Genomic DNA, 24,810 nt, shown 5'->3' on the forward strand with positions numbered 1-24,810 from the left:
GCATGCAGGGTTCCAGTTCCAGCTCCAGGCTGCTTTCCCCCTCATCTCCAGCTGTGGCTCCCCCCATATGCACTGTTGTGGACAGGTGGGCAGGGAGGGGGAAGCTTCAGCCAGGCAGCACCTGCTGGAGGTGAGGGAAGCAGAACAGCACCAGGAACTGCCCCACTGGAAGTTGTGTACACTGGTTGGGGCCAGGGCCACTAGGCATGGGTGGAAACATGATGTGGGCTTTGTCCAAGGCAGAGCAACGCAAAGGCAGCTACAGCCTAGATCCAGTCAGTTGGCGAGCCAGATCTGGCCCTTGGGCTGTATTTTGCACATCTCTAGTCTATAAACCGAAATCTCAACTTATTAATATGAAACTCTGCCTACACACTGTACTTTCAAAAACAAATGAAACTTAATTCCACAGAACCACTATTAGGGGGATGACCTATGTACAGATTTCCATTGCCAAATAAGAAAACAGAATACAACAAAACCACTGTCAACCCAATACCAGTGTCAGGCGGGATTCTCACAAACTATTTGCAGGATATTATTTATATGGATTATGAATATTTAAAAACCCTGTCTCTATATATTTAAAAAAAATTAAGACACTATAATGATGAGAACCCCACTCTCGCCTCGCTGCCTTGTAATAACACTTGAATAGTAAAGCATCACCTGTTAAGGAACAGCTGTCACTTAGTAATAATGGACTTTTATTTTCACCATTGATTGCAGGACTTCTGGATCTCTCTCGAGATGGTGAATTATATTTATCAATCATCGCTGAATTTTCTTCTTCCAAAGCTTGCTTCAGCCAACGCTGAAATAAGTATTATTATTATTATTTTAATAAATTAGATGCAATTAAGTTACTAATTAAAAACAGGTCTCCACTTCTGAATGGACTACAAGTGTTAGGACTTATTCTACCAGCACTGCATTTTCAGCCAATGAGACAGACTGTTTCTAAATCACAGCAACTGGGCAGAGGACAGTCTACAAACAAGTTACCCCCACTTTGATTTAACAACAGGATACCGCAAAGGATCAGTTACCTTCTTACAAGACCCAGTTAGGTTTTCCACGGGTTCTTTTCTCCTCCTCTTTTCTGAAAGGAATGGTGAAGTAAAACGAATATAGTGCTTAGGAGTAGAATATACATGTGGACTGTAAGTGAGACCTGGTAAAGAATTCAGTTGTGTAGCCAGAACTTCAGGATCTGTAGTTATGCGCAGAGGCCTTTCTGAAAGGCTGTCCATAGGCTTTCCTGTCTTCTCATTCTTCTCACTTAACCATTCACTGACTAAGTGCTAAATAAAAACAGAGAAAAGTTTCAATACTCATAAATGTTACAGACAAGGTGTCATTTGTAAATTTCTTCGTAAATGTCTACAGGATTTTGACTCCAATCCCTTCTACCATTGATGAATCAATGGAGCTTTCTGGCTCAGACAACAGATGGCTATTTAGTTTGTAGATTATAGTATAGTATTAAATATAAAAAACTGTCACAATAAAAAGGAGTGTTTAAGCTTGTAGCAAAGTTATGCACCAAAAAAAGATCTACCTAGTTATTCATTACTACTAATGAATTAGTAAAGCAAAATTAAATAAATCTCAGTTTTAAACTAGGATTATTGTGAGAAGTCTTATTTAATTTAACTAATTTGTCAAACTTGTTATTTGCACTGCATCATCTAGGTCAGGGTTGAGAAATCTGGGGGGCTGGATGGTCACCTTAAGCAGTACTGGTGAGCTGGGTCAGAACTTTCCCTGCCCAAAACAGCTCACTAAAACTCTGCAAGTGGCAGATTACTAATCCAGTCTGAGGGTGCTGGACAGAGCAGAAAGGGTCTCCATGGAGACCAGCCTGGGACCCCTGTGGGCAGGGTGCACTCACCTGGGTGGATGGGCGGGGCTGTAGGTGGGCATGGAGTGGCATCTGGGAGCAGGACAAGTGGGCAGGGCCAGGGTCACAAGACTGTGCTGGGAGGCCTGGGTAGCAAGGCTGGGTCCAGCAGTGCCAGTGAAAGGAGCCACCACCAGGAATCTGAGCCTGGCTGACACCCCAACCCTGCTGTGCGCGCTGCGGCTGGGTGGAGCTGAGGGAGTCACCGTGGGCCACTGGCAGACCAGGTCTGGCTCACACACCATATTCTGCCCAGCCTTGATCTAGGTGTACAACTGTAAAGGCTAAGTGTTTCTCCTCAACAATTTTAAAACGCACATTCAAAATGGCACCTGTGCTAAGAGAAGCTGTTTTCAGTCATGTAGGATGATTCGACATCACTCCACATGTGCCCAGATTGCTCTCTCAGACCACTTTCTCAGCTGTCTCTGAACTAAGCCTTTTCACTTTACAGTATCCCACCGCTGTTCGCTTCAGTGCAGTTTTACTGGGGCATCAGTGGGGTAAAGGGTAATTCTATAATACTGACCAATATCACTGGATCATTTAGCCCTGCAAACAACAGCTTTTTAAATTAAATCCAAAAGATTTTCCCATAACCAGAACGGACCGATTTAAAATAACTGATTCTAGGCAAAATTTAAATCATCAAGTAGGAATCCCCAATTTTACCTTGCTTTGCAGTTGTGCTTTAAGCAAAAGGCAGGGCAGGATAGCACTTCAAGACCGACTAGTTCAGAGAGGAATAGGCCTTTGTAGACCACAGCCTACTTTGCTGGTTGCTAGCAAATGTTAGTGTAATCAGTGAAGTCAATGGAATTAGACATTATGCACAGAGAAAAGATAGAGAAAGTTTAAGAAAAGCTGTTATTTGTCTTGATTTTCATTTTTAAAGGGACATACCTTCTTTGTTTTAGGATACTTAGTAGGGCATTTATTAAGTGCTGGAGCTTCCATTTCAGCAACTATTTCTGCAACAGCAGTTTCTGTTTCAGGCTCAGTTGCAAGTGCAGGGTTCTCTGTTTCATTGTGTTGTGAAGTAACTTCCACATCAGGAGAAGAAGGCTGGATATCTGAGCACATGCTCACAGTTCTGTGTCGTCTACGCTGCTGTCCAATATGAGTCCTGCTCCGAGAGAAACTTTTTCTCTGTTTAGCTCTATTGACTTTGGCAGGGGCTGGCTTGGTGGCAGTTTCTTCTTTTGCTGGTTCCTATTACAAGATTTAGTTAAATAAAGTAGTTATATGAGTTACATCAGTTAGAAAAATTAAAGTGAGATGGATTCTTTCTTAAAGGTTCAACAACTTTTGGATCCAATTCCTACCATAAAATACAAATACTTATAATTAATTACTATACCATCTCCTAAAAGCATGTGTAGTGTTTCCTATACATACTTAAGTACCAGATGCTGCTACTTGTAAACCAAGATACTGGACTGGATGGAACAACGGTCTCATCAGCATGGCAATTCTTAATCTGAGCTTTACCATAATAATTCATTACATTCAAATTCCCTCATCCTTACTCTGAATCATTCATGTTCAGATCACATGATTTTTTACATACAATAACCTTGTTTCCTTATTTGTCTGCAAAGCCGTACCCATTTCAAGTGCTAATAGCAACACTTAGAAGTGTTATTTTGAATGATTTATATAGGCCTGCGTTATTAAACAGGCAAAGAATTATAAAAAAATGTAATACATTCAAAAGACCATTTATTACTTCCTCCTGGTTGTTAATGCAACTAACTATGCTGTTTATATTAGTTTAAAAAGTACTCAATTTTTACTGTACTCAAAGTCACAGAAAGTTATTGCAAGTCTCCCTTAAAGTCAGAACAGCTATAACAGCAATCATAATATTTAGCATATATTTAAAAGTATCTTCTACATGAGGAACTGCAGTGTTTCAAAGATACCAACCAACTAAACCTCAAAATACATGCTAGTATTAGTTTCTTTTTAAATAAGGAAACAGATACAAAGAATTTATGTAAGTTCTCTGTGGTCCTAAGAAATGAACAATCACTACCACTATCAGTATTACAATGAAGGTTAGTTCTGCTAGGCTCTTTGAATAGATGTGTTATCTTTTATCAGATCAACTGAGCAGGTGGAAAAAAGTTCTTAGCAAGTTTTTGGGCACAGACATCCTTCTTTAGCCATAGGGAGTCTCTGCTGTTCTGAGACTCCAAGAAATGGGAGAAGCTACAAGTGTGGCAGGGTGTCAGTGAGAATGCAAATAGGTAGAAATGAGAAAGACAAAAAGATAAAGCAGGAGGGGGGGGGGAGAGAGCAGGGGGAAAAAAAAGGCTGAAGGGAGACATTACAGTGACAGAATACAGGGTGGAAAAGAGGGTGTGGAAAAAAAAATAGGAGATCAGGAAAACAGGAATGAGACAATCTCTAAGTGTGAGAGGATATAGTGTAAATATAAATAGGCAGAAAGGAGAAACAAAAAGATAAAAGCAGGGGAGGAAAGCAGGAGGGGAAAAAAGGCCAAAGGGAAGCATTACAGAAATAAATATACAGGGTAAGAAAGAGGCTCTCAATGAAGAAGGAAATAGGAAATCATGGAGACAAAGGGCAGAAGAGTAGGGGAGGGGAGAAAAGGTGGGGGAAAAGAAGAAATGTAAGAGGTCAGGTCAGGCAGGTACCTGTAGAATCAGATGACAGGCAGGTTTAAACACGTCATAAAACCAATGTCAATATCGAGGCCATGATTTTTGTATCCATGATTTTTTGTAGCTTGCTAAGAACTTTTTTTCAGCTACTCAGCTGGCCTAATAAAAATATATCCACTCAAAAGAACCTTGCCTGCCTATGTCCTTAGACTAACATGTCTACAACCAAAAATCCAGTAACTTAGTTTTGAACTCTAACTAGTAGACAGCACAGGCTAACATAAAAAGTGTACATGTATAATTTAAACCAATGTCTTTAAACATCATCATACTATTTATTCTTGAAAAACTGAAAACTAAACTATGCTATAAAAAGAACTGCATACATTTTGGTAAGTTAACATCAAAACAGAAAATATGAAATTGTCTAATCAATTTTAGATGCATTTTGAACTCCAGATACTGTTTTTAACAAGGTTAGGATTAAATAGTGCAGATAAAGTTATAGACTGTTACCTGAATGAATTCTGTGTCATTGATAATCTGTGCTTCCTTGCATTCTGACTTAACCTCAGTTTTAGCTGTGCTGATTCTTTCCAAAGCCTGCTCTCTTCTTTTTTCTCTTTTTTCTAGTCTAGCAAAAGCTTGGAGGATAGCTTCCATTTTCCGTTCTTCTCTTGTCTGAAGGATTTAATGAGAATGTTATCAAACACTTATTTTATAGTAACGCGCGTCTATGTTTTTTAAAATCGCATAAAAAACTTAACTAGATAAATACACAAGATGTTGACATGCTGGTCAAATTCAGCAAAAGCTCAGAGAGGAGGCAGGTACTATAATGATTGCAATTAGCAAGAACATCTTATCAACATTTGAACTCATACTAAACCTACAACACATGATTAAGCAACGCTTCCTGTTTTGAGTTAAAACCAGAGATTTAAAAATAACAGCTTGCCAGTAAATAATTACATATGAAATGTAAAAACAACATATAACTGCAAAACGTAAGACCCCTGGCTGTTACTTGCATGATTCTCCAAGCAAATTTCGTATAACTGTTTAAACGCTCATGGCCAAGAAAAAAGATAATTATCCAGAATGGCACAAATAAATGCTGAAGACAGGTTTTCCACTTTTCAAGCGGCACAGAAAACACTCCACATTTTTAAGTACAAATACATCAAAATAAATCATCTGCTTGGAAGAATGAGTATATCAACATCATTATAATCATGATGTTATTCAACAAAACTGGATTTTTGTTTTGAAGGCATGAGCAATTCAGATCTTCATCCCTGTGTACAGTCAGACCTCAGTACACACACACAGCTCCATTAAAGTCAATGCAGGAGGTACAAAGCCAATTTAGATCACAAACTCTTGAATACAGGTGCCTGCATTGTGTTATCTGTGAAAGGCCATGCACAACTAAAGGCAAGGCATTTTTATCATTACAGATAAATCTTAACTTCAATAAAGATTAGGCACGACAATGACAACAGTACTGCTCAGGCTAGTAAAACTGAGGAGCTAAGTTAGACTCCAGATCTGCAAATTTTATTAAATGCCTGAAGGTAAAACCTTTGAATTATCTGTATTACAGTGATAGACTTTAATTGGTTCCTGCTTAAGAGTTAAAGTTGCATTAACATTCAGCCTTAACAGCAAATTTAAATCTTTTTTCCCCCCTGAAAAAAATAAAAATTTTATGTTTTTGTTTTACTAATTCAGTATTACTTGAATTTTTCATGGTGGTTTAACGAATTATACATTGATATAGAAGAGTTAAAAAATTAAGCCTTCAAGTGGTCTTCAGAGCATTTTATAACCTTCCAATCATAATCAAAGGATGTATACTCAAGTGAATTTTAAATTTGATAACATTCTACCATTAATTCAAGCAGTTTGAAAGGTCAAACTTGTACTCTAGTCGGTAACAGGAACTCAGAATACTTTTCCAGTGTGTGGAATGTGTCACATTATATCTACTGATATAAACTGTTAAAGTTTTGGGTTTGAGTCTAAGCTCAAGGAACCCAGGATACATATTGCTGTCAGGTACCAGAGAGAGAAATGGAAGTGAAAACTTTATGGAAAGCATTACTTTTAGCACTACAGGCAATTTGACGACAAAAAAACAAGTCCATCCTTAAACTTCTATCTATTCTTTTAAGGCTTGGAGGCCTGCTACCTTAAATGCTACAAATTACAACTTTGCCACTGAAACCAGAGTCGGGTATCAGATCAGGTTCCACTGCAGAACCTCCCCCCACCCACACAACTGACTGTTTTTTTTGCAAAATATGTAACTGACAGTATTTTTAAAGTAATAACAGATAAAACACGGATATTATATAAACTACTCTTAGGGCAAAGAGATATGGAGCAGTAAACAATCCCTGCTCCGTCTCATCGAGGAGGAAATGATATTACGACTCAACAAATATTTTAACTTACAGCAATTCTGTCTATAAAGTCAATAAAATAGAAAAGTTTAGTGATTAAAAAGTTAGGCAACTGCTGTAACAATACCAGTAACACTGGCTGCTATGCTATTCCCTCTTCACCAAGTAATTTAGAATTAAAATGTACTTAGTTGCTTTTTATTTCCTTTACTGGAGCCTAAAAAAAGAGGCTATTAGCTCTCTTACTACATCTTATAAATTTGAGAAGTCATGCACGTTAGCTTTGTAGAAAGCAAGATAATGCAAGTACACTTGCTAGACAAGCATGCTTTACTGTCTCCTTAATTTTATACTTCAAATAAAGTATTTATTTCTTCTTACCTGTAAAAATCAATAGCAGGAGACTAGACCTCAAAAACCTATTCACTTGTAATCCTCTTTTTGGCAAATGTTAAAATAAATAAATAAAGCAAAAGACCAACTATTAACAGCTAACAGATGATTGCAATACAGCTCAAAATAACCACCACCATAACAACAAAACAGAGCACAAAGTGCCTTCAGAGACACATTCCATCTCTGTACTGCCTCACTGCCAAAATCTGCAACTACACCAATACATCCAATTCAAGAGTTATTTCAACTTATACAAGTTAAATCAACAAAGTAAAAACTGTGTTTTAGTGTAAAGGTCTAGTGAGAGGACAATAATATTGTACTAAGTATAATTTCTTGAAATTCAACTGTAAGCAGTAAAAGCAAACTTTTAATTGTGCCTACGACACTGCAGAATTAGTCTTCATAATATATGCTGAATTGTTTAGTTCTGTATAGTTTTAAAATGGAGTTAAAGGAGTAGAGTCACCATCATCTCTCTCAGAAGCCTACTGCACACTTTAAAAAATATCAAGAAATGCTACCTTGAAATTGCTCAGGATGTGCTTTTTCATACTTAACTCCTATGGCTTTTTATCAGATTACCTTAAAATATTTAGGGCAGAGCTGCTGGCATATACCTCATCTGTTAGGTCATGATTTAGTTAATTCTTTCCTCATTAGTAATTCCATGGCATTTACCCTTCCTGTAGAGTTATTTTCTAGATTTTTAAGTTTTCATGGTCTTGTAAGTTATGTCTCCAGCTCTGCTGACTGTGACTCTAACTTCGGAAACGTGAACATGGTGGAAATCAACATAGCTTTATGCTCCCTTCAAGGCAGTCCAAAGGAAATAAAATTACAAAACACGTAATCTCCAAATATGCCAAAGAGATTTACTAATGCCCAGCAATGACAATCTATGTCTTAACCTTGCTACCAAGAACATAAACAAAAAAACATATACAAAGTTCCATCTAAACGTGTAACCTACTAGTGTAACGTGTTAAAGCTAAGGTTACTATAAAAGAAATATGGAAAAATCTGTTTCTATTTCTTGCGTATTCAGTTACTCTTTGCACAGTCAGCTTTATTATATTTAACAGTTACTGTATGAAACCATACAAGTGAAAAAAATATAGAAAGTAGTATGTTATTGTAAAACCACAAATGCTGATTACTACTTCTAACAGGATGGTGTTTATTAAGATTACTTTTAATTCATTATAGTATTTGACTAGATTCGTATTCACTGGTTACCAACTCTCAGAAAAGAGATTACAAACATGACTGACATTGATTTACTGTTGCTATACCTGAAACTGGCATAGCCCATAACCAAATGGGGTCCTGGTCACATAGGACTGTTAGGTACGACAGTGACAAATATAGGATTGTGACAGATGCAGTTACCGTATCGACTTGAACACGAGGCAGGGTTGTCATCTCCTCCCCCCGCCCCTTCAGTATGGGGAAACAAAAGTCCTTTGGTCTTACATTTGCATAAAAGGAAACCTCATTAAATACACTATCATTAAACTGCTGGCAAAAGCAGCGTGTGTTCAATAACAGAAAACAACAATGAAGCTGATGGAAATGCAGCCAACACTAAGCTTGACGTTAAAACACACGACCCATACTGGGCAAACATACCGATGGAAACCTACCACAATAAGTTAGTACAGCCCATTTGAAGATGCATGCTAGTCCCCACTGTGTGCAGTCCCCCTCAGTGACAACTCTTTTTAAAGTCATGGTGAGCCACTGTACTGAATACACTGAGACTAGCTCTGCACTCTCACAACTGAGCTATGCCCTTCTAAGTAATTCACCCAGAATTCCCTTCAGCCCATCACACCAAATCAAAGAAAATTAGAGTAGGAAGGGACCTCAGGAGGTCCAACCCCCTTCTCAAAGCAGGACCATTCCCAACTAGATCATCCCAGCTAAGGCTTTGTCTAGCTAAGTCTTGAAAACCTCTAATGATGGAGATTCCACAATCTCTCTGGGTAACCTGTTCCAGTCCCCTCCTAGTGAGAAAGTTTTTCCTAATATCCAACCTAAACTTGCCTTGCTTCAACTTCAGACTATAGGCTCCTTGTTCTGTCATTTGGACAGAAATGTACTCCACTGATTCAGAAGAAATTTAATCAAACAAAAGTCAGGTAACCTTCACTCTGTGTGAAGATATTGCCTAGTTAAGGTGAAAAAAGATATGCATTTATAAACAACAGATTGCATCAATTACATCTAAAACAAAGATATCATCTCAGAATGCTCTAATGAGGGAGAGGGAGGTAGAAATGAAGGTGATAAATTCCTGGGGACAAGTTTCAAGAGTGTCAGCAGTAGCAAGAGGGGATAAAAGCTGCAGTAAACTCATACACAGTGTGCAGCTATGAGCAGGCCTGACTTTTGTACTTGCAATATTTTTATGCCTGTGGTAAAAATGTTGAGTCATATGTTTTTAGTGCAATGTTTTGGGTTTTTTGTTTTGTATATTTTTTGTGCTTGTTAATCCTTTGGGTCCTCCTTTCCTTGGCTATTTGATTCCAGTGGGAGAGATAAGGTCCAACAGCAATTTAAGGCCTTCCTCTGCAATTACTGATTTATTTTCAGGGAAAAGATATATTTCCTAGAATTTAACCAGAAAGTATGTAGTCAGCTATAAGTGTGGTGAACTTATATTTAGGTTCAACTTATAATCAGAACAATATGGTAAGTTGCCAGAGTAAAGATTATAATTTAGGAGGCAGGTCCAAGGGAAAATTTTTGAAGGTCTTAAGATAGGTAAGCCAAGGTATATTTTGACTAGACAAATGAAACAGAAAAAAGGTGCCTATATTCCTTGTTCTCTTTATTACTAAGCAGCTTTCCATCCTTTGCCACCCCCCCAATTAGAATCAAAGCTGGCATATGGAGAATATAATAATAAAAGGTCCTTAACCGTGTCCTGCTCTAGCATGATCCCAATCTCTACGTATTTTTATAGCTAATTCTCAAAGTCCAGCTAATTCATCTTTAAAAATCCTCTCTGATGACTGGACTCCTGCCTTATTTCTTATTTTGGTTTCTGTACTCTTGATTCTTGATCATTCTTCTTTCTCTAGTTATCTGTCCATTTCCCACCCTGCCCCTGCTTATTTTAATCATTTATTTGTATGATTCTTCCCCTTCCATCCCATTGTGCTCAATCTCCTATTCTTAGCCTCCACCCACATTTCTCCCATTCTCCTCCACATCATTCTATGAGCCTCTACATTCCCTTCCCTTTCCCCAAAGCAGGTTCTTTTTCCTGTCTTTGCTTCCTACATTATATTTGATTAAAGGGAGATGAAGTGGGGAGTCCTTCCCCTTAGGGCTACATATTCCCACCATGGAATAAAATTCTGATTAAACTCAGATAAAGGCCTCTGACTTATGCTTAGCAACAAGACAGGCATCGCTGATCTCATTTTCCTTCCATTTGCTCCTGCCCATTCTGATCGCCTGATCGGTTAAATATGAACACCTCAACAAATGTGAGCCTAAAACTTCATATGTTATTATACACCTGTACTGCACAATCAACTATGAGATTTATTGGGTGCTACACCCATACGAATCCAAAAAGTACAAGATTATCATATGTAATGTGACTACAGTCAACACCATATTTTCTTGCATACAACACCCTCCCCCTCAAAAATAATACTCACCTTAGTTTTGAAAGATGAAATTACAAAAAAATATTTTTCCAGAGTTATGGGTGCATAGAGCAGGAAAAGAGCCTGATCTGTAGCTGACTTAAACTCCCTTTCCTGCACACTAAACTGAATTCTTAGCTGCTCCGAGGGTTTTGAAAAGAGATAAACAGTCTGTGAAAGAGACCAGGAGCAGCCAGCAAAATTGCCATAAGGAAAGTTAGTCTGATTAATAGAGCATCAAGACCACTAAAAAGGAGAGGCTATTGGCCTCTCTAACATCTAGAGAGTTCAGAACAATAAACCATTAACAGTTAACTGACTCTTCCCTCAGCTACCTGTATAATAATACCACAGCTGCTCCACTGTAGAGTACTAATCAAACCAGAGGGCTTCTAACCCCAGGAAGAAAATCTGCTTCCTGGTTTAACACCTGTTTAATACATATACTCCAATTTTGGGAGACTAATTTTTTGGGGAAGGTTTATATTGTAGATGGCAAAATATCTTAATCTAAATGATCACAGTTCTCTATTATGTTATTCTATTGTCAACAACAAAACCTTCTTATATTTATAAATACAGGAAAAAAAACTATCTTTAGCATATTCATAAAATAGGATTAAACAGAATGAGGGCTAAGTGCATAAAAGGAAACTTTAATTTAATATGGCAAGGAGAAATGTGTTTACATTGTCTCATTATAAAAGACTGCCATTAACTAGCTGATGTATATCTTTAGGCACCACAACTGTGTTTAGCACTATAGAAACTGCAGTTGATATTATTTTCATTTACAGTATCTAATTAGTGACCCATTATAATTCTTAAGTGTCACAGTCAAAGTTGTTCATAAAAAAACAAGCCATATGAAATTCAGTCCACCTCTTCTCCCCCCCATTATTTAAATTTTAGCAATGTTATAACCAAAATGTATTAGCAATAGCCCTAGCTTCCCAACCTCTTTCTTATAAAGAATTTGAGCTGTTACCAGCTCCCTGAAATATTGACCTCCCCATTTCATGGGTTTCTTAAATACTGACCCATACTTCAGATGTTGCAAGTACCATATTATGGCAGTTCTGTGATCTAAAATTAAAGGTTGATTTGTTACTTTTTTAAAAAGAAAAGACTTCTATATAGGGAAAATGTTATCTATGCCTTTTAGGGATCCTACTTCAACATTTAAAACAGGGCTGGGCAATTATTTCTGGAGGAGGGCCACTTAAATGAGCTTTGGTGGGCTGTTGAGGGCTGTATGGGTACCCCGCCCCCTGGTTGCCATACTGGGACTGGAAGTCCCATCCTCTAGCCCCTAAACTTTGCCACCAGACGTCCCTCTCCTTGCCTTCCCCTCCCCCCTCATATTCCTTTTGGGAGGGGGGGGTTGCCATCTTAGAACCAGAAAAAAACAAAATCATAGACTAAAAGTCAACACCTACTATAGCATTTTATTACAAAAAATATTTTGGTCATGATTTGTGTACTCTATAAAGAGGTTGTTGCATAATAACTTCAAAATAAGTCTTACTCTTGTATATTGTGTGGGGGTATGTGTGTGGAAGGGGTATTGAGGTGGTATGGCTGTTTGTGGAAGGGCACAGGGTATATTGAGGTGTGTGTATATCTGTTAGTGGGAATTGCGGGGTCAGGGTGTGGGTGTGTGAGGGAGGGTGGGGAGATATGGGGACTCCCACACACTCCACTACATGGTGTGCAGCCCCTGTAGCAGGCAGCAGCAGCAGGCAGGAGTGCTCAGGTTGCTCATGCTTGACGCAGGCACTGGCACCAGGCATCAGCACCAGAGTACCCCCACCAGCTGCCACTGCCAGCAGCAGTGTCTGCACGTCATGTGGGGGAAGTGTGTGGTGATTCCCACACTCCTCCACCTTCCTCACATCCACACACTGCCCACCCGAGTTCCTGCCCCATCTGGGCATGGGCTAAGTGCTGCTCTCCATGCTTCTGCCCAGCTGCAGCTCTACCACCCCCATCCTGGCCCTGCTACTTCCCTACCTGCTGCCTGGAGCAAGCTGAATACCTGGGAAGCCAAACAGGTTCCCATGGGGGCGACTGCTGCAGTAGCAGCAGTAGCCGCCCTGCCCAGGAACTGCTGCTGGCAGGGCCAGACCCTTCTGCCCATGAGGGTGGGAGGGAGGCACAATATGGTATGTTGAGGGGTATGCGCATGCATGACTGCCTCGCTCCCACCCTCCTGGGTGGAAAGGCTAGTTGGGGTGCAATTTGTTGGTGGGTGCTGTGGGCCAGATGAAAGTGCTTGGCGGCCCAGATCCAGCCTGTGAGCCATATTTTGCCCACCCCTGATTTTGAATATTATCCACAGTCAAATTATGAAAATCCCATATTAACAAAAGGTCTTTTAAGAGTCATAAAACTCTCAACTGAAGATATACATTTTTAGTAGTACTTTTTTTAACGGTTAAGATTTTGCTTATGCAAGAAACAAGCTTGTAAACATACTTTATCTAGTTTGAAAATAAAAACCTGGTAGATAACTGACCATATATTTGAGTGAACTTCATTCTGCCCACCAAATTTTTGCATGCACAAAATCTGCAGATTCAAAATCCATTTCACAAAATAAAAAGCAAATTTATTTTAGAAACATATTAATTCTTTTGTATATGCAAAGACTTGAAAGAAAATGTTCACTCAAGCTTGTATGTCACAGATATCACTAACATTTTAGAAGTCACTTTTGTCTAAAAAGATTGTATATATAACAATGATAAATATGACAACAAGGATGAATTTTCATATGACAATTAACAGACATTTATTACTGTTGTAAATCCTGATCAGTGTTTTCAAAATCAACTAGTAATTTTGGGCACCTCAAATTCTGGATGTCCAACTCTTTAAAATGGACTGTCTTCAGAAAGTGTTGAGCAACCAACCTCTGAAAACTAGGACTCTAGAAGCCGGGCACCAAAAATACTAGTCACTGTAGAAAACTGCTCACTTATACCTTACAAATGGTCAGCTTGTGGTGCATAAGTGATAAAAGCAATCTTAAAGCCACATCTAAGTGTTTTCTACAAATGACACCCATGCAGAGGCAATAGAAAATTACACACATTTAAAAGCAAAAGCAATTTGCATGTTTTTCAAAAGGTGATGATCCAGCCAAATGGAAATGCTCTCACTCAAATAGCAAGCCTTCAATTTAAAATGAATTGCATATACGGAACCATCTTCATAATAAACTCAAGATACTAAAGGCCTGTAAAAGGGCAGCAACATTAGCATGGGAAGAGCAGGTGTCACTAAGCCCTAGTGACAGCTTTAAGCAGCTACTTGCTTCCCAAACTTACCATCTTCCTTTTCCTTTCTGCAATCTGCTCCTCTGATTCCATTTCTACTTCATTGCTAATAGGAGTTTTTTCTTCTATATCATCAATAAAATCTGGCTCCTGAAAGATGGAAATGACTGCTTTACAGAAGCTCCACTACTACTCTTGCAAACTAGGGAAAACTAAAGGCTACACAGAGCTAAGAATCCTCAGGTCACTACTTCAAAAGCAACTAGCCAATAGACTAATGCAACATGTAAAAAGCTACGCATCATCATCCACTTGAAACCTTGTATAACCCTAGATATAACCTCCTGACAAAAGTATCTTCTCCAATCCAAATATATAAACTTCCCCATCATTTTCTTTAATATGTCAGTATCACTCAAGTTTTTTCACCCAAAATTATAAGAATTAAGTTTGCAAAGTAATAGGAGCTGCTAAGTGCTCCACACTTTTAAAGATCAGGCAACTCATAAGCAGCTAAAAAAAGGAACCTAAGGTAAAACATCCATTAAAAAAAAATATATATATATATCTATATATATATCTTTCTACTTTTTTAATTAAATATAAGGCATATCATCACAAGACAGGTTAGCTGTCATACTCGTATAAAATTTACGATCAACTCCAACCTCTGTACCTACAAAAAGGGAGCTTTTCCAGTGAAGCTCTCCACTATAATCTAACAGCAATACCTCCAAATGGGAACACTAAAAGTATTTTATAAAAGGAGAATGCTTCTGACTCTTTTAGGTCTCTTGTAACAAGGATAAAATTAAAAACTCCAAAGTTAAAACAAGTGTGTATTGTTTTACATTTTAAATAAAAAACAAACGATCTGTAACCAAAAGTTCTACCAGTTCTCTTATTTCTGGTTGCCTTAGATAAAAAAAAAGTTTAAATTATATTTTCCTTTAGTAAACTGCTATAAAGAAGAAGTGTCACAGCACTTAACAAGCATTACACAGTATTCTGAAGTGCCCAGGAACAGGTTCCAAATACCAGTTATTACTAGGGACTAATTGGACAAGAAAATGTACTTACTAGTAAGATCAGTTTGATCATATTGCCTTGACAGATCAACACCTGTAGGAGTCACATGCCACGCCTTCTAAACCCAAAACCATTCTAAAGCAGGTTAGGTATTTGGGGCATTGTGGCAGGCTTGCCCATCAAAAACTGGCAAATTAATTCACATAAATTTTACATCAGCTTCATCATCCTGACCTCCATTCTCATTCTGGTCACTCTTCCTTTACTGTAAGGGGGTGGCAAAAATTTGAAAATGGCTTCCACCCAGTAATACATGAACAACTTACACCTCATTTACAACAAAATAGATTATTCATCAGTATAATATATGGATCAATTTTTGATCTCTTCTGCTCTGCTGTAAAATTTTTCTTCACTAGATGTGGTTTGCAGATTTTCCCAAATTAGCATCTATGAAAGTATTACTATGTTATTTACCTGCTCTTTCACGGCAATATATTTAAAAAGAACCATTCTAAAAATGACTCCTGTATTTACTAGACCTGCCGCCACCACTCAAGATCAGCATATGCCTTTTCATCATTACATTCCAGTTTCAAGCTTTCAACTCATATAACAGCATACAAGAAAGGCATACGAAGATATTACTGTAAAAACATTTCTCTGGTAAAAACCTGACAGCCAAAGTCATTATGAATGCAGGGTTACTAATACCTGGGGCTAAATCATCACATCCATGAGAACAAAGTGAATGCAACTAACAATAAACCACTCCAAGATGTTTTTGGGATCTTGAGACATGGCATGAGGCTTTTACATTAGAGATCTGAAAAGAATTTCTGGTTTATATGAATATGTTTCAATGAGGGACAGAGAACTGGTTAAGGGAACCAAATGCTTAAAAACAAAAAAAGAAAAGATAGTTTTTTAAAGAGAACTGGAAAGAGTATGCACATTATAAAGCAGCTTATTCACCATTAACAAATAGTAAAAACTCTTTCCAATTACTGATAAGCTCTACAGTTTTTTGGCTTGTAAAGATTAATTTTTGCTTTAATATACCTGGTTACTGCAAATGGACAGCCTGAGCAGAAAGTTTCCTTTGCTTATTATAATAATTTTTGTTTAATATACCTGGTTATTGGAAATGGACAGTCTGAGGGGAGAGAGTTTCCTCTGCTTATTATCTGGGAGTTTCATTTTAGTAGCTGCTCCTTCACAATCCAGCGTGATATTCTGATTTTGGGTTTCTTTCTCTCTTGAAATGTCTTTCTCTTTCTTTCCCTTTTTCCTTCTGGTCTCATATCCAGTATTGATATTTTCTGTAGGCTCAGAACCACGTTTAAGAACTGGACACTCTGGATTTTCTTTGAGGCAAGCACAATCCACTTTATATTTACTAAAAAAAAATTAAAGGCGGCAAAATTAATGTTAAAATGATATAGCAGTTCAGTCTTCTAAAGCTAAATCTGGTTTGTACATAGTAAATTAACATCTGCTATGACAAGAGATTCTATATCTTAGTCAAATAAAAAAGAGCTAATTGGAATTTTAAACAAATTGTAAAGGTTACATTTTATTAACTCTCAGGCCCTGGCTGTTGGCAGCAAAACTTTTTCTTTCCCGTTCGCAGCTTGAAGAGCACATAAAAATCTATTCTATCAAATAAAATAAAAAGGAAAAAGTAAGGAAAGAAACACTTTGGTTGGGAATTAACCGCCCGCCAAAATGCAATCATTTATTTCTATAAAAAACAAAACAAAACTGAGTTACAAAAAACCCTGTATCTGCCTAGATGGGACACCGCTGGATTCTATTCCTCATATATATGTAAAAACCAAGTGAACAACTCAAATGAATGCAAGACAGCTTGACAAGTATATAAATTTTAAGAAATACGAAGATACTAGCATTTAGAAAAGCAAGATAGCCAGACTGGCACAGAGATGGCAGAAAATGGAAGAATGTGAAACAAAGGAGGAACAAAAAGGAGCCTCAAGTTGTCTTGCACAAAAAGCCTTGATACCATGCTGTACGAGCAAGCTTCTTGATAGATTCCCAGACTGCACTCCTGAACCAAACTGAAGAGGTTCTGCATTCTGTAATAACTGCAAATACTCTTCGAAAACATGGTCTTTGTTATGTTGTTTATTTAGTAAACCAGTCAAAATGCTAAAACTATGTTACCTTCATGTACATTACTAACTTCGAACTCCGGACTGCAACTAGTATTCAGTGGCAGCAGTATTGATCCAGTCAACAAATGATAATTCTTTGCTTTGATTTCTTCCTAACTTATGAGTGGAGATGGATTTAGTTTCTCAAAAATGAATGACTAATTGGCCTGAAGCTGAGGAATGTGTGACATAAGTTCTGACAGTTGAACATTTAGAAAGTTCTGCATAGAGCCTGGGTGCAATGTTACCCTGCAAATCTGGCACGTGGCTGGCTGGTGGCACAGGCAGCCTAGCCTGTGTGGAGCATGCAGCAGATTGAGAAGGGGCAACACACAGGAAGATCAGGCAGAGGAAGAAGACTGGAGTGGCACTAAGGGATGACAATGCTTACTTTTTTGGCACAAGGTAGGTCTCCACTGATTTAACATTTTCAATTATCACTTTCAATAACTGCTTTCTTTTGCTTTTTTATAAGCTTTTAAACATCACCACACTTTTCCACTTGGTTTTGATAGAATGCTCCACTTACCAATTTATTCATACCATGTCCTTCTTCCTGCTGCCTTTTAAAGGCTGGGCTACAATAAGAATAGTTTTCACTATTTTTTTAAACAACTTTTGCAGATGTTGTTCAGTGTGCCCAACTTCATTAATTCACTAAGTAGCCGGTTTAACTTACAAGTACTACACCCTATTTCAGTAATACACATTTAGTTGTCCTTTAGGGTATCTCATGCTGCTTTCATATTACTAGTATTGTCAGTCAGTGAAGCAAATAATTTCATCCAATCTTTTCTAGCAATTCACGTTTTACTTCTAAAATACCCTGCAGACAGTATGTTTTCTTGTTTCAATACTGTAGTTAAAACATGGTCAAGGTTTCACCAGGAAGATTCCTTTCCTGACCTGTAATTTATCTACCCATTTGTAAGTTCTGCCAAAGTGATTTGCTGATTTCTTATGTACAGTTTCCATTCCACATGTTCATATCCTGCTGGTGGGAAAGGTCTGTTTAAAAGACTGTCTTCTGCTTTCTGCTCTGAAAAGTATTCTTTTCAGAGACTGATAATGAAACAGCAGAAGTACAGGTAGATCTTGCAAGAGCTTGGTCAGCATTTTGAAGATATTCAGGTGACATCTTGTCTATAAATTATTTAGTAGTCTCATATATAGCTAATTTTGGAAGACTCTTTATGACTGAAGAGCTGAACTTGCACATGTAAAGCCTCCAGATGATAATTACAGGAGTAAAAAGACGTCTGGACCAAGAAGTGCTTGTTGAATGTACAAATCATTGTCAGTGTCATCTACTTAATGTTCTTCTTCACTTTGAGTTCCAGTCAAAGACTTTTTTTTAAATGTCTACAGGCCATTTTCATATATGTAAGGACAGTCATCCTAGTGGCATTTGGAAATAAACATTTCATTTGGCAGTATTTACAAAACATAAGTCCTTTTCTATTGAACAACTTTCACCCTGAACATGCTTCCATTTGTTACAAGATGATCAAACTGCACATTGACATCCTCTGTCCTGTAGAAGAATAGACAGTCTGTTACGTGCCCATCTACTTGTTTCTTTGGGCAGACTCAGTGATACAGATAGCAATGAGCTTATGTCTTTTGGGCCTTGGAAGATGACCCAGAGGGGCCAGACAGAATAAATGAATTTTTTCCATGTCCTGACAGAATAAATCAATCTCCACTTCCAGTGGCTTTGGACAAGGTCCTACAGGACCTTCTCATTAATAAATTGAAGGAAGGAATGTGGACTGGACAAAACTACTTTAAGGTTGATAGACAACTGGCTCAATAGGCACAAGCAAAGGGTAATTCTAAATGGATCCCTATCAGAATGGCTAGAGATTTTCACTGGAGTCCCACAGGGATCTGTGCTCTGGATCCAGTGCTGTTCAATCTGTTTAAGTGATTTGGATGCTTGCACAGAAGCTTCTTGAGCAAGTCTGAAGACAACATGAAACCAGGAAGAATTGTGAACACACTGGAGGACAGAAGTGCAATTCAGAGGAACCTCAACAGACTAGAAAGCTGCACTGGAGCCAACAGGATGAAGTTCAATGCTGATAACAAATGCAAGATGCTACACTTTGGAAAGAACAATAAAAAAAACCAAACACAAACTGGGTGATACCTGGCTGGATGGCAGCACTATGGAGAAGTGTCTGGGAGTTTTCATAGATCACAGACTCAATACGAGTCTGCAGTGCGATGCAACTGTATATGAGGTTTTGGGATGCATCAGCAGAAGCATTGTGTGCAAGACGCAGGAAGTGAAGTGACTGTGCTGCTCTACTGGTTAGGCATCATGTAGAGTAGCATGTGCTACATTTTTAATGATTCTGGAGATGTTGGAGAGGGTCCAAAGGTAGGTGGCAAAGGACTTGGAAGGCAAGTCATACAAGGAAAGGCTGAATGCAGTAGGCATTTTCAGCTGGCAGAAAAGATGCTTAAGAAGGGACACAATGGTAGTCTTTAAAGACATCAAGTGCTATCATAAAGAGGGCAAACACATTCTCTCTCTTGTTGCAGAGAGTAAAATATGGACTAATAGCTTGAAGGTGCAGCAAAGTAGGTTTAGATTGGATACTGAGAAAACTTTTTTACTGTTAGAACAGTGGGATAGACTGTATAGGGAAGTTATGGAACCTCCATGCTGGGAGGTGTTCAAGAAGAGGCTGGGTAAGTATTGATCAAGGATGATTTAGAAACAGTTATGCCTATGCCCTACTATAGATCTTTTTTTCACCTTTCTTGGAAGCACTGGGTGTTTACTGTAGTCAAGGCTGGGATCTTGACTGGGGTGTGCCAATGTTCCTACTGGGACAAAAAGTCAGAGGTTCTTGGCTGGATGGTCTCACCCCTATGTTTAGGGGTCAGACTGCTTGTTGTAACTTCAATAAAGAAAGGAATTTTACCACCTGGTCAGATGTGGGGGCTTTTGTCTTCTGTTGAGGGGGTGTGGCCCTCTTTCTTGAATCTCTTGAGTGTATTTTAACAAACCTCATAGTAGCAGAACATTGACCACCACTGTCCCCCTGCTTTACTTGTGGCAAATTAGGATGTTATGGTCATGGCTGTCAGGGTCAACTGCATAGTTTTAGTAACAGGGTTAGACAGTGGATTTGTATGGAATAGTTTGGATAGGGAAGACTGTGCCTCTACCTAGATGATCTCTGGAGGTCTCCTTCCAGGTCTATTTTTCTATGCTTTTATGACTGGGACTACAATAACATGCCCCACAATTTATGCTGGTATACACAGTACATGAACCTAAAATATAAATATTATAATTACCTAACATTATGTTCTGATATAAGTAATAAATATTTTAAGGAAAATTACTTTATATCAGAACATATTTTGAAGTACTTAAGTGCTGTAATATTTTAAATATTAATTTAAAAATCCTTCCTTGTTCATGCAGACAAAAATTGTCTTTTCAATCTTCTCCCAATTGCCAGTATCTTAATAGCAGACCTAAAAAATAATGGAGTAAAAGATTTTTTCCTCCCTCTCCCTCAAAAGTTTCCAGGTTTGTTTGTTTTTTAAATGATCCTCCCATGTCTATGATAACTGAGGACCAATCTGAAGATGGAAGACATTCTCCATGCACAACAGAAGAACATTTACCCTGAATTCTTTTCAGATAATACTGAAACCTTCCAGGTCTACCAGCAAGACCTCGACCAGAAGTTCACCAGGGAATTGGCTGAGGCCACACATTCCCAGTGTATGGTTGTCATGGGAGACTAACTACTCAGACATCTCCTGGGAGGAGTGCTCAGCCAAATCCGAGCAGTCGCAAAGCTTTCTCTCATGTGTGGGCAACCTCTATCTGATCCAGGAAGTCTACGGGCAGACAAGAGGTAAAGCACTGCTCGACCTTGTACTGGCAACCGGGGATGACCTAACTGGCAACATAACAATCGAAGGGAAGCTGGGTGACAGTGATCATGAACTGATCACCTTCACCATCTGCTGTAAAGCTGGCAAGTCAGTCAGTTGTACAGAAGTCCACAACTTCAGGAAAGCAGACTCTGACAAGGTAAGGAGGCTTGTCAGAGAGGCCCTAAAGGCCACAGCCCGATGGAGAGGGGAGTTCAGGACGGGTGGTTGCTCTTCAAGGGAGCAATCCTGGATGTGCAAAAAAAGTCCATCCCAACCCGGAGGAAAGGCAGCGAAAGGGCACAGCAACCCCCTTGGCTGTTGGGGAACTGGCGGACCTCCTGCATCTTAAAAGGAAGACCTATAAAGGAAGGAGGACTGGAACTGACACAAAGGAGGAATACTCCCCTTTAGTCCGGACTTGCAAAGAGCAAATCAGGAAAGCCAAGGCTGTGATGAAACTCCAACTGGCTACAAGTATCAAGGAAAATAAAAAGTCCTTTTTTAGATATGTGGAGAGCTGGAGGAAAAGCAAGGGCAACATTGGACCCCTGCAAAACCAGATGGGGCAACTAACAACTTACGCCCAGGAAAGAGAACTTGCTAAATGGGTACTTTGTGTCAGTTTTTCATCAGCCCCATAGGACAGCCCTGCCCACTATGGGTCAGGGAGGCCCAGGCGAGGGAGATTCCTTGCCCTCCATCGAAGCTGACCTTGTGAAGGAACACCTTGACAGGCTGGATACCTTCAAGTCAGCTGGCCCTGATGGGTTACACCCAAGGGTACTCAGGGAACTGGCGAGCATCATAGCTCAGCCCCTGGCACAGATCTTTGAGAGCTCTTGGAGCTCTGGTGAAGTGCCCGATTATTGGAAGAGGGCCAATGTCATACCTATCTTCAAGAAAGGGAGGAAAGTAGATACAGCAGACTACAGGCCCAGCCTGACCTCTACACTGGGGAAGGTCTTGGAAAAGATTATCAAGGAGGCCATCCTTAAACTAGCTGAAGGCAGTATCCTGAGGGATACCCAGCATGGGTTGGTTGTGGGTAGGTCTTGCTTGACCAATCTCATTTCCTTTTATGACCAGGTGACTTATCACCTGGACAAGGGGGAAGAGATGGACGTCATATATCTCGACTTTAAAAAAGCCTTTGATCTGGTATCCCACGATCACCTCTTGGCTAAACTGGCTAACTGCAGCCTCAACCTCACCACGATCCCCTGGCTGGGGAACTCGCTCTGCGGTAGGACCCAGAGGATGGTGGTTGACGGGAGCCAATCATCTTGGTGCGGTGTGACCACTGGGGTCTCACAAGGCTCTGTCCTAGGGCCTGTACTGTTTAACATCTTCATCAATGATGCGGACATTGGTATCAGAAGCAGACTGGCCAAGTTCACCGACGATACCAAACTCTGGGGTAAAGCATCCACACCTGAGGACAGGAAGGTGATCCAGGCAGATCTGGACAGACTCATGAAATGGGCAGCCGAGAACCCGATGGTGTTCAGCACCAAAAAATGCAAGGTTCTCCACCTTGGGAGGAAAAATCTGCACCATGCTTATAGGCTCAGCAGTGCTACACTGGTTAGCACTACAGATGAAAGGGACTTGGGGGCCACGGTTGACCACAAGATGAATATGAGCCTTCAGTGTGATGCTGTGGCTAGTAAAGTGAGCAAAACACTGGCTTGCATCCATAGATGCTTCTCAAGCAGAACCTGGGATGTCATTCTTCTGCTGTACTTGGCCTTGGTGAGGCCGCAGCTGGAGTACCGCATCCAGATTTGGGCTCTGCAATTCAAAAAGGGTGTGGAGAAGCTTGAAAGGGTGCAGAGGAGAGCCACGCACATGATCAGAGGTCGGGAAAACAGACCTTACGATGAGAGGCTGAGAGCCATGGGGCTCTTCAGCTTGGAAAAGCGCAGGCTCAGGGGCGATCTGGTGGCCACCTATACACTTATCAGGGGTGCTCATCAGGATCTGGGGGAATGACTCTTCATCAGAGCCCCCCATGGGACGCTCCACTGTGACCAGGTCAGGCCGGACATAAGAAAGAACTTCTTCACTGTCTGGACCCCCAAGGTTTGGAACAGACTGCCCCCCTGAGGTGGTTCAAGCATCCACTCTGAACGCCTTCAAGATGCATTTAGATCCTATGATCCCTGCTGACTTCCTGCCCCTGGGACAGGGGGCTGGACTCGATCCTCCGGGGTCCCTTCCAGCCCAAATGTCTATAAACCTATGAAAGCTTTCATGGACTGTCCAACTTAAATAACCTTGGTTTATCTGTAAAGACATTACATCCCCCTCCCCCCCAACTGCCTTCTAAAAAATTGTGCATTTCCCCAACAGTAAGATTTTATGGGCTATGTTCTGCCCTAAATTACTATTACACATCTATATTTAAATCTAATAGTAGAGTACAGACTTAACAGGGCTTTATTTGGCTTGCAGAACATTTATTTCAAGTGATGTTGTACAAAAAGCAACAGAATTCCAATGCAGAGTCTGAAACACTACAAACTTCTAAAAAACAACATGGGGGAAAAAACCCCAAAACAAACAAAGAACACTACACTGAACATTTTCCTGGAAACAGAGTATCTTCCATATACAGAGAGTCAGCAGACCGCAAGAAAACACCGACTCCATTTAACAACGCCCCTCCCCCCCCCCCAAAAAAAACCCCCAGCCAGTTAACAAGTCAGTTTTTCAAGGATATGGGAATGCCGCTTACTTTTAAAAGTAAACCGTCTCAACACATGGGATGTTTTATACACACTGAAAATACTTACCAATTTCCATAATCAAAATCAAATGCTATAGTAATTTCTGTTCCCTTTGGAATGTTTTGGATGGAGTAAATATAAAGATGAATCGTGCCATCTTCAATTATATGCCTCACCTAAATCCAAGAGCAAAACCATTATTTTATAATGTAGTTAAAGCAACTTTTTAAAACAGATCTACACTTGACTATTTTCTACGTATTTTATAGTCAAACTGGGAGACTGATGAAAGCAGAATAAAAAAAAAAAAGAGAACAGCTATGTCCTGTATAATAAGCAGAAAGTACATCTATTTCCTTATCATGTCCTTCAAAGAAATAAAAAATTATTCTTGAAAAATGCCCTGATGATTAGGTATAATCTGTTACTCATGACTTCTTCCTCATTCTGTGCTTAGGAGTTGAGGTATTATTGAAAATATTTTATTTCAGAGTAACATACTAAAGGTTTTTTTTACGTTTGGTTTCTTTTAAGTTTTAATTTGCAAGACTGTAATGGTCATTTCCACCACTAGAGGCAAGGCATTCAACAACCTAATGCACTCGAGCTGTGTGTACAGATACTTTACAAAGTAACAATTATATGAAAACAAACTTGTAACGTCTTAACCAACAGTAATGCTT

General features: G+C 39.3%; 1 protein-coding gene across 7 annotated transcripts in view; it reads right to left on the reverse strand.

Moving 5' to 3' along the window:
* Positions 1–24,810, reverse strand: part of KMT2E (lysine methyltransferase 2E) — a 90,426-nt gene that overhangs the window by 15,592 nt on the left and 50,024 nt on the right. For 6 of the 7 annotated variants that reach the window (XM_019543572.1, XM_019543570.1, XM_019543569.1 and 3 more), the window contains 7 exons: positions 24,194–24,303; positions 16,447–16,711; positions 14,335–14,433; positions 5,050–5,214; positions 2,807–3,115; positions 1,050–1,304; positions 670–814 (listed from right to left, as the gene is read on the reverse strand). In XM_019543572.1, the coding sequence (XP_019399117.1) occupies positions 670–814; positions 1,050–1,304; positions 2,807–3,115; positions 5,050–5,214; positions 14,335–14,433; positions 16,447–16,711; positions 24,194–24,303 (1,348 nt within the window). The remainder of the gene's footprint in view (positions 1–669; positions 815–1,049; positions 1,305–2,806; positions 3,116–5,049; positions 5,215–14,334; positions 14,434–16,446; positions 16,712–24,193; positions 24,304–24,810) is intronic. The other variant, XM_019543573.1, reaches the window with a different exon arrangement.

Source organism: Crocodylus porosus, unplaced genomic scaffold (genome assembly GCF_001723895.1).
Source record: "Crocodylus porosus isolate Cpor-Errol unplaced genomic scaffold, CroPor_comp1, whole genome shotgun sequence".
Lineage (NCBI taxonomy): Eukaryota > Metazoa > Chordata > Crocodylia > Crocodylidae > Crocodylus > Crocodylus porosus.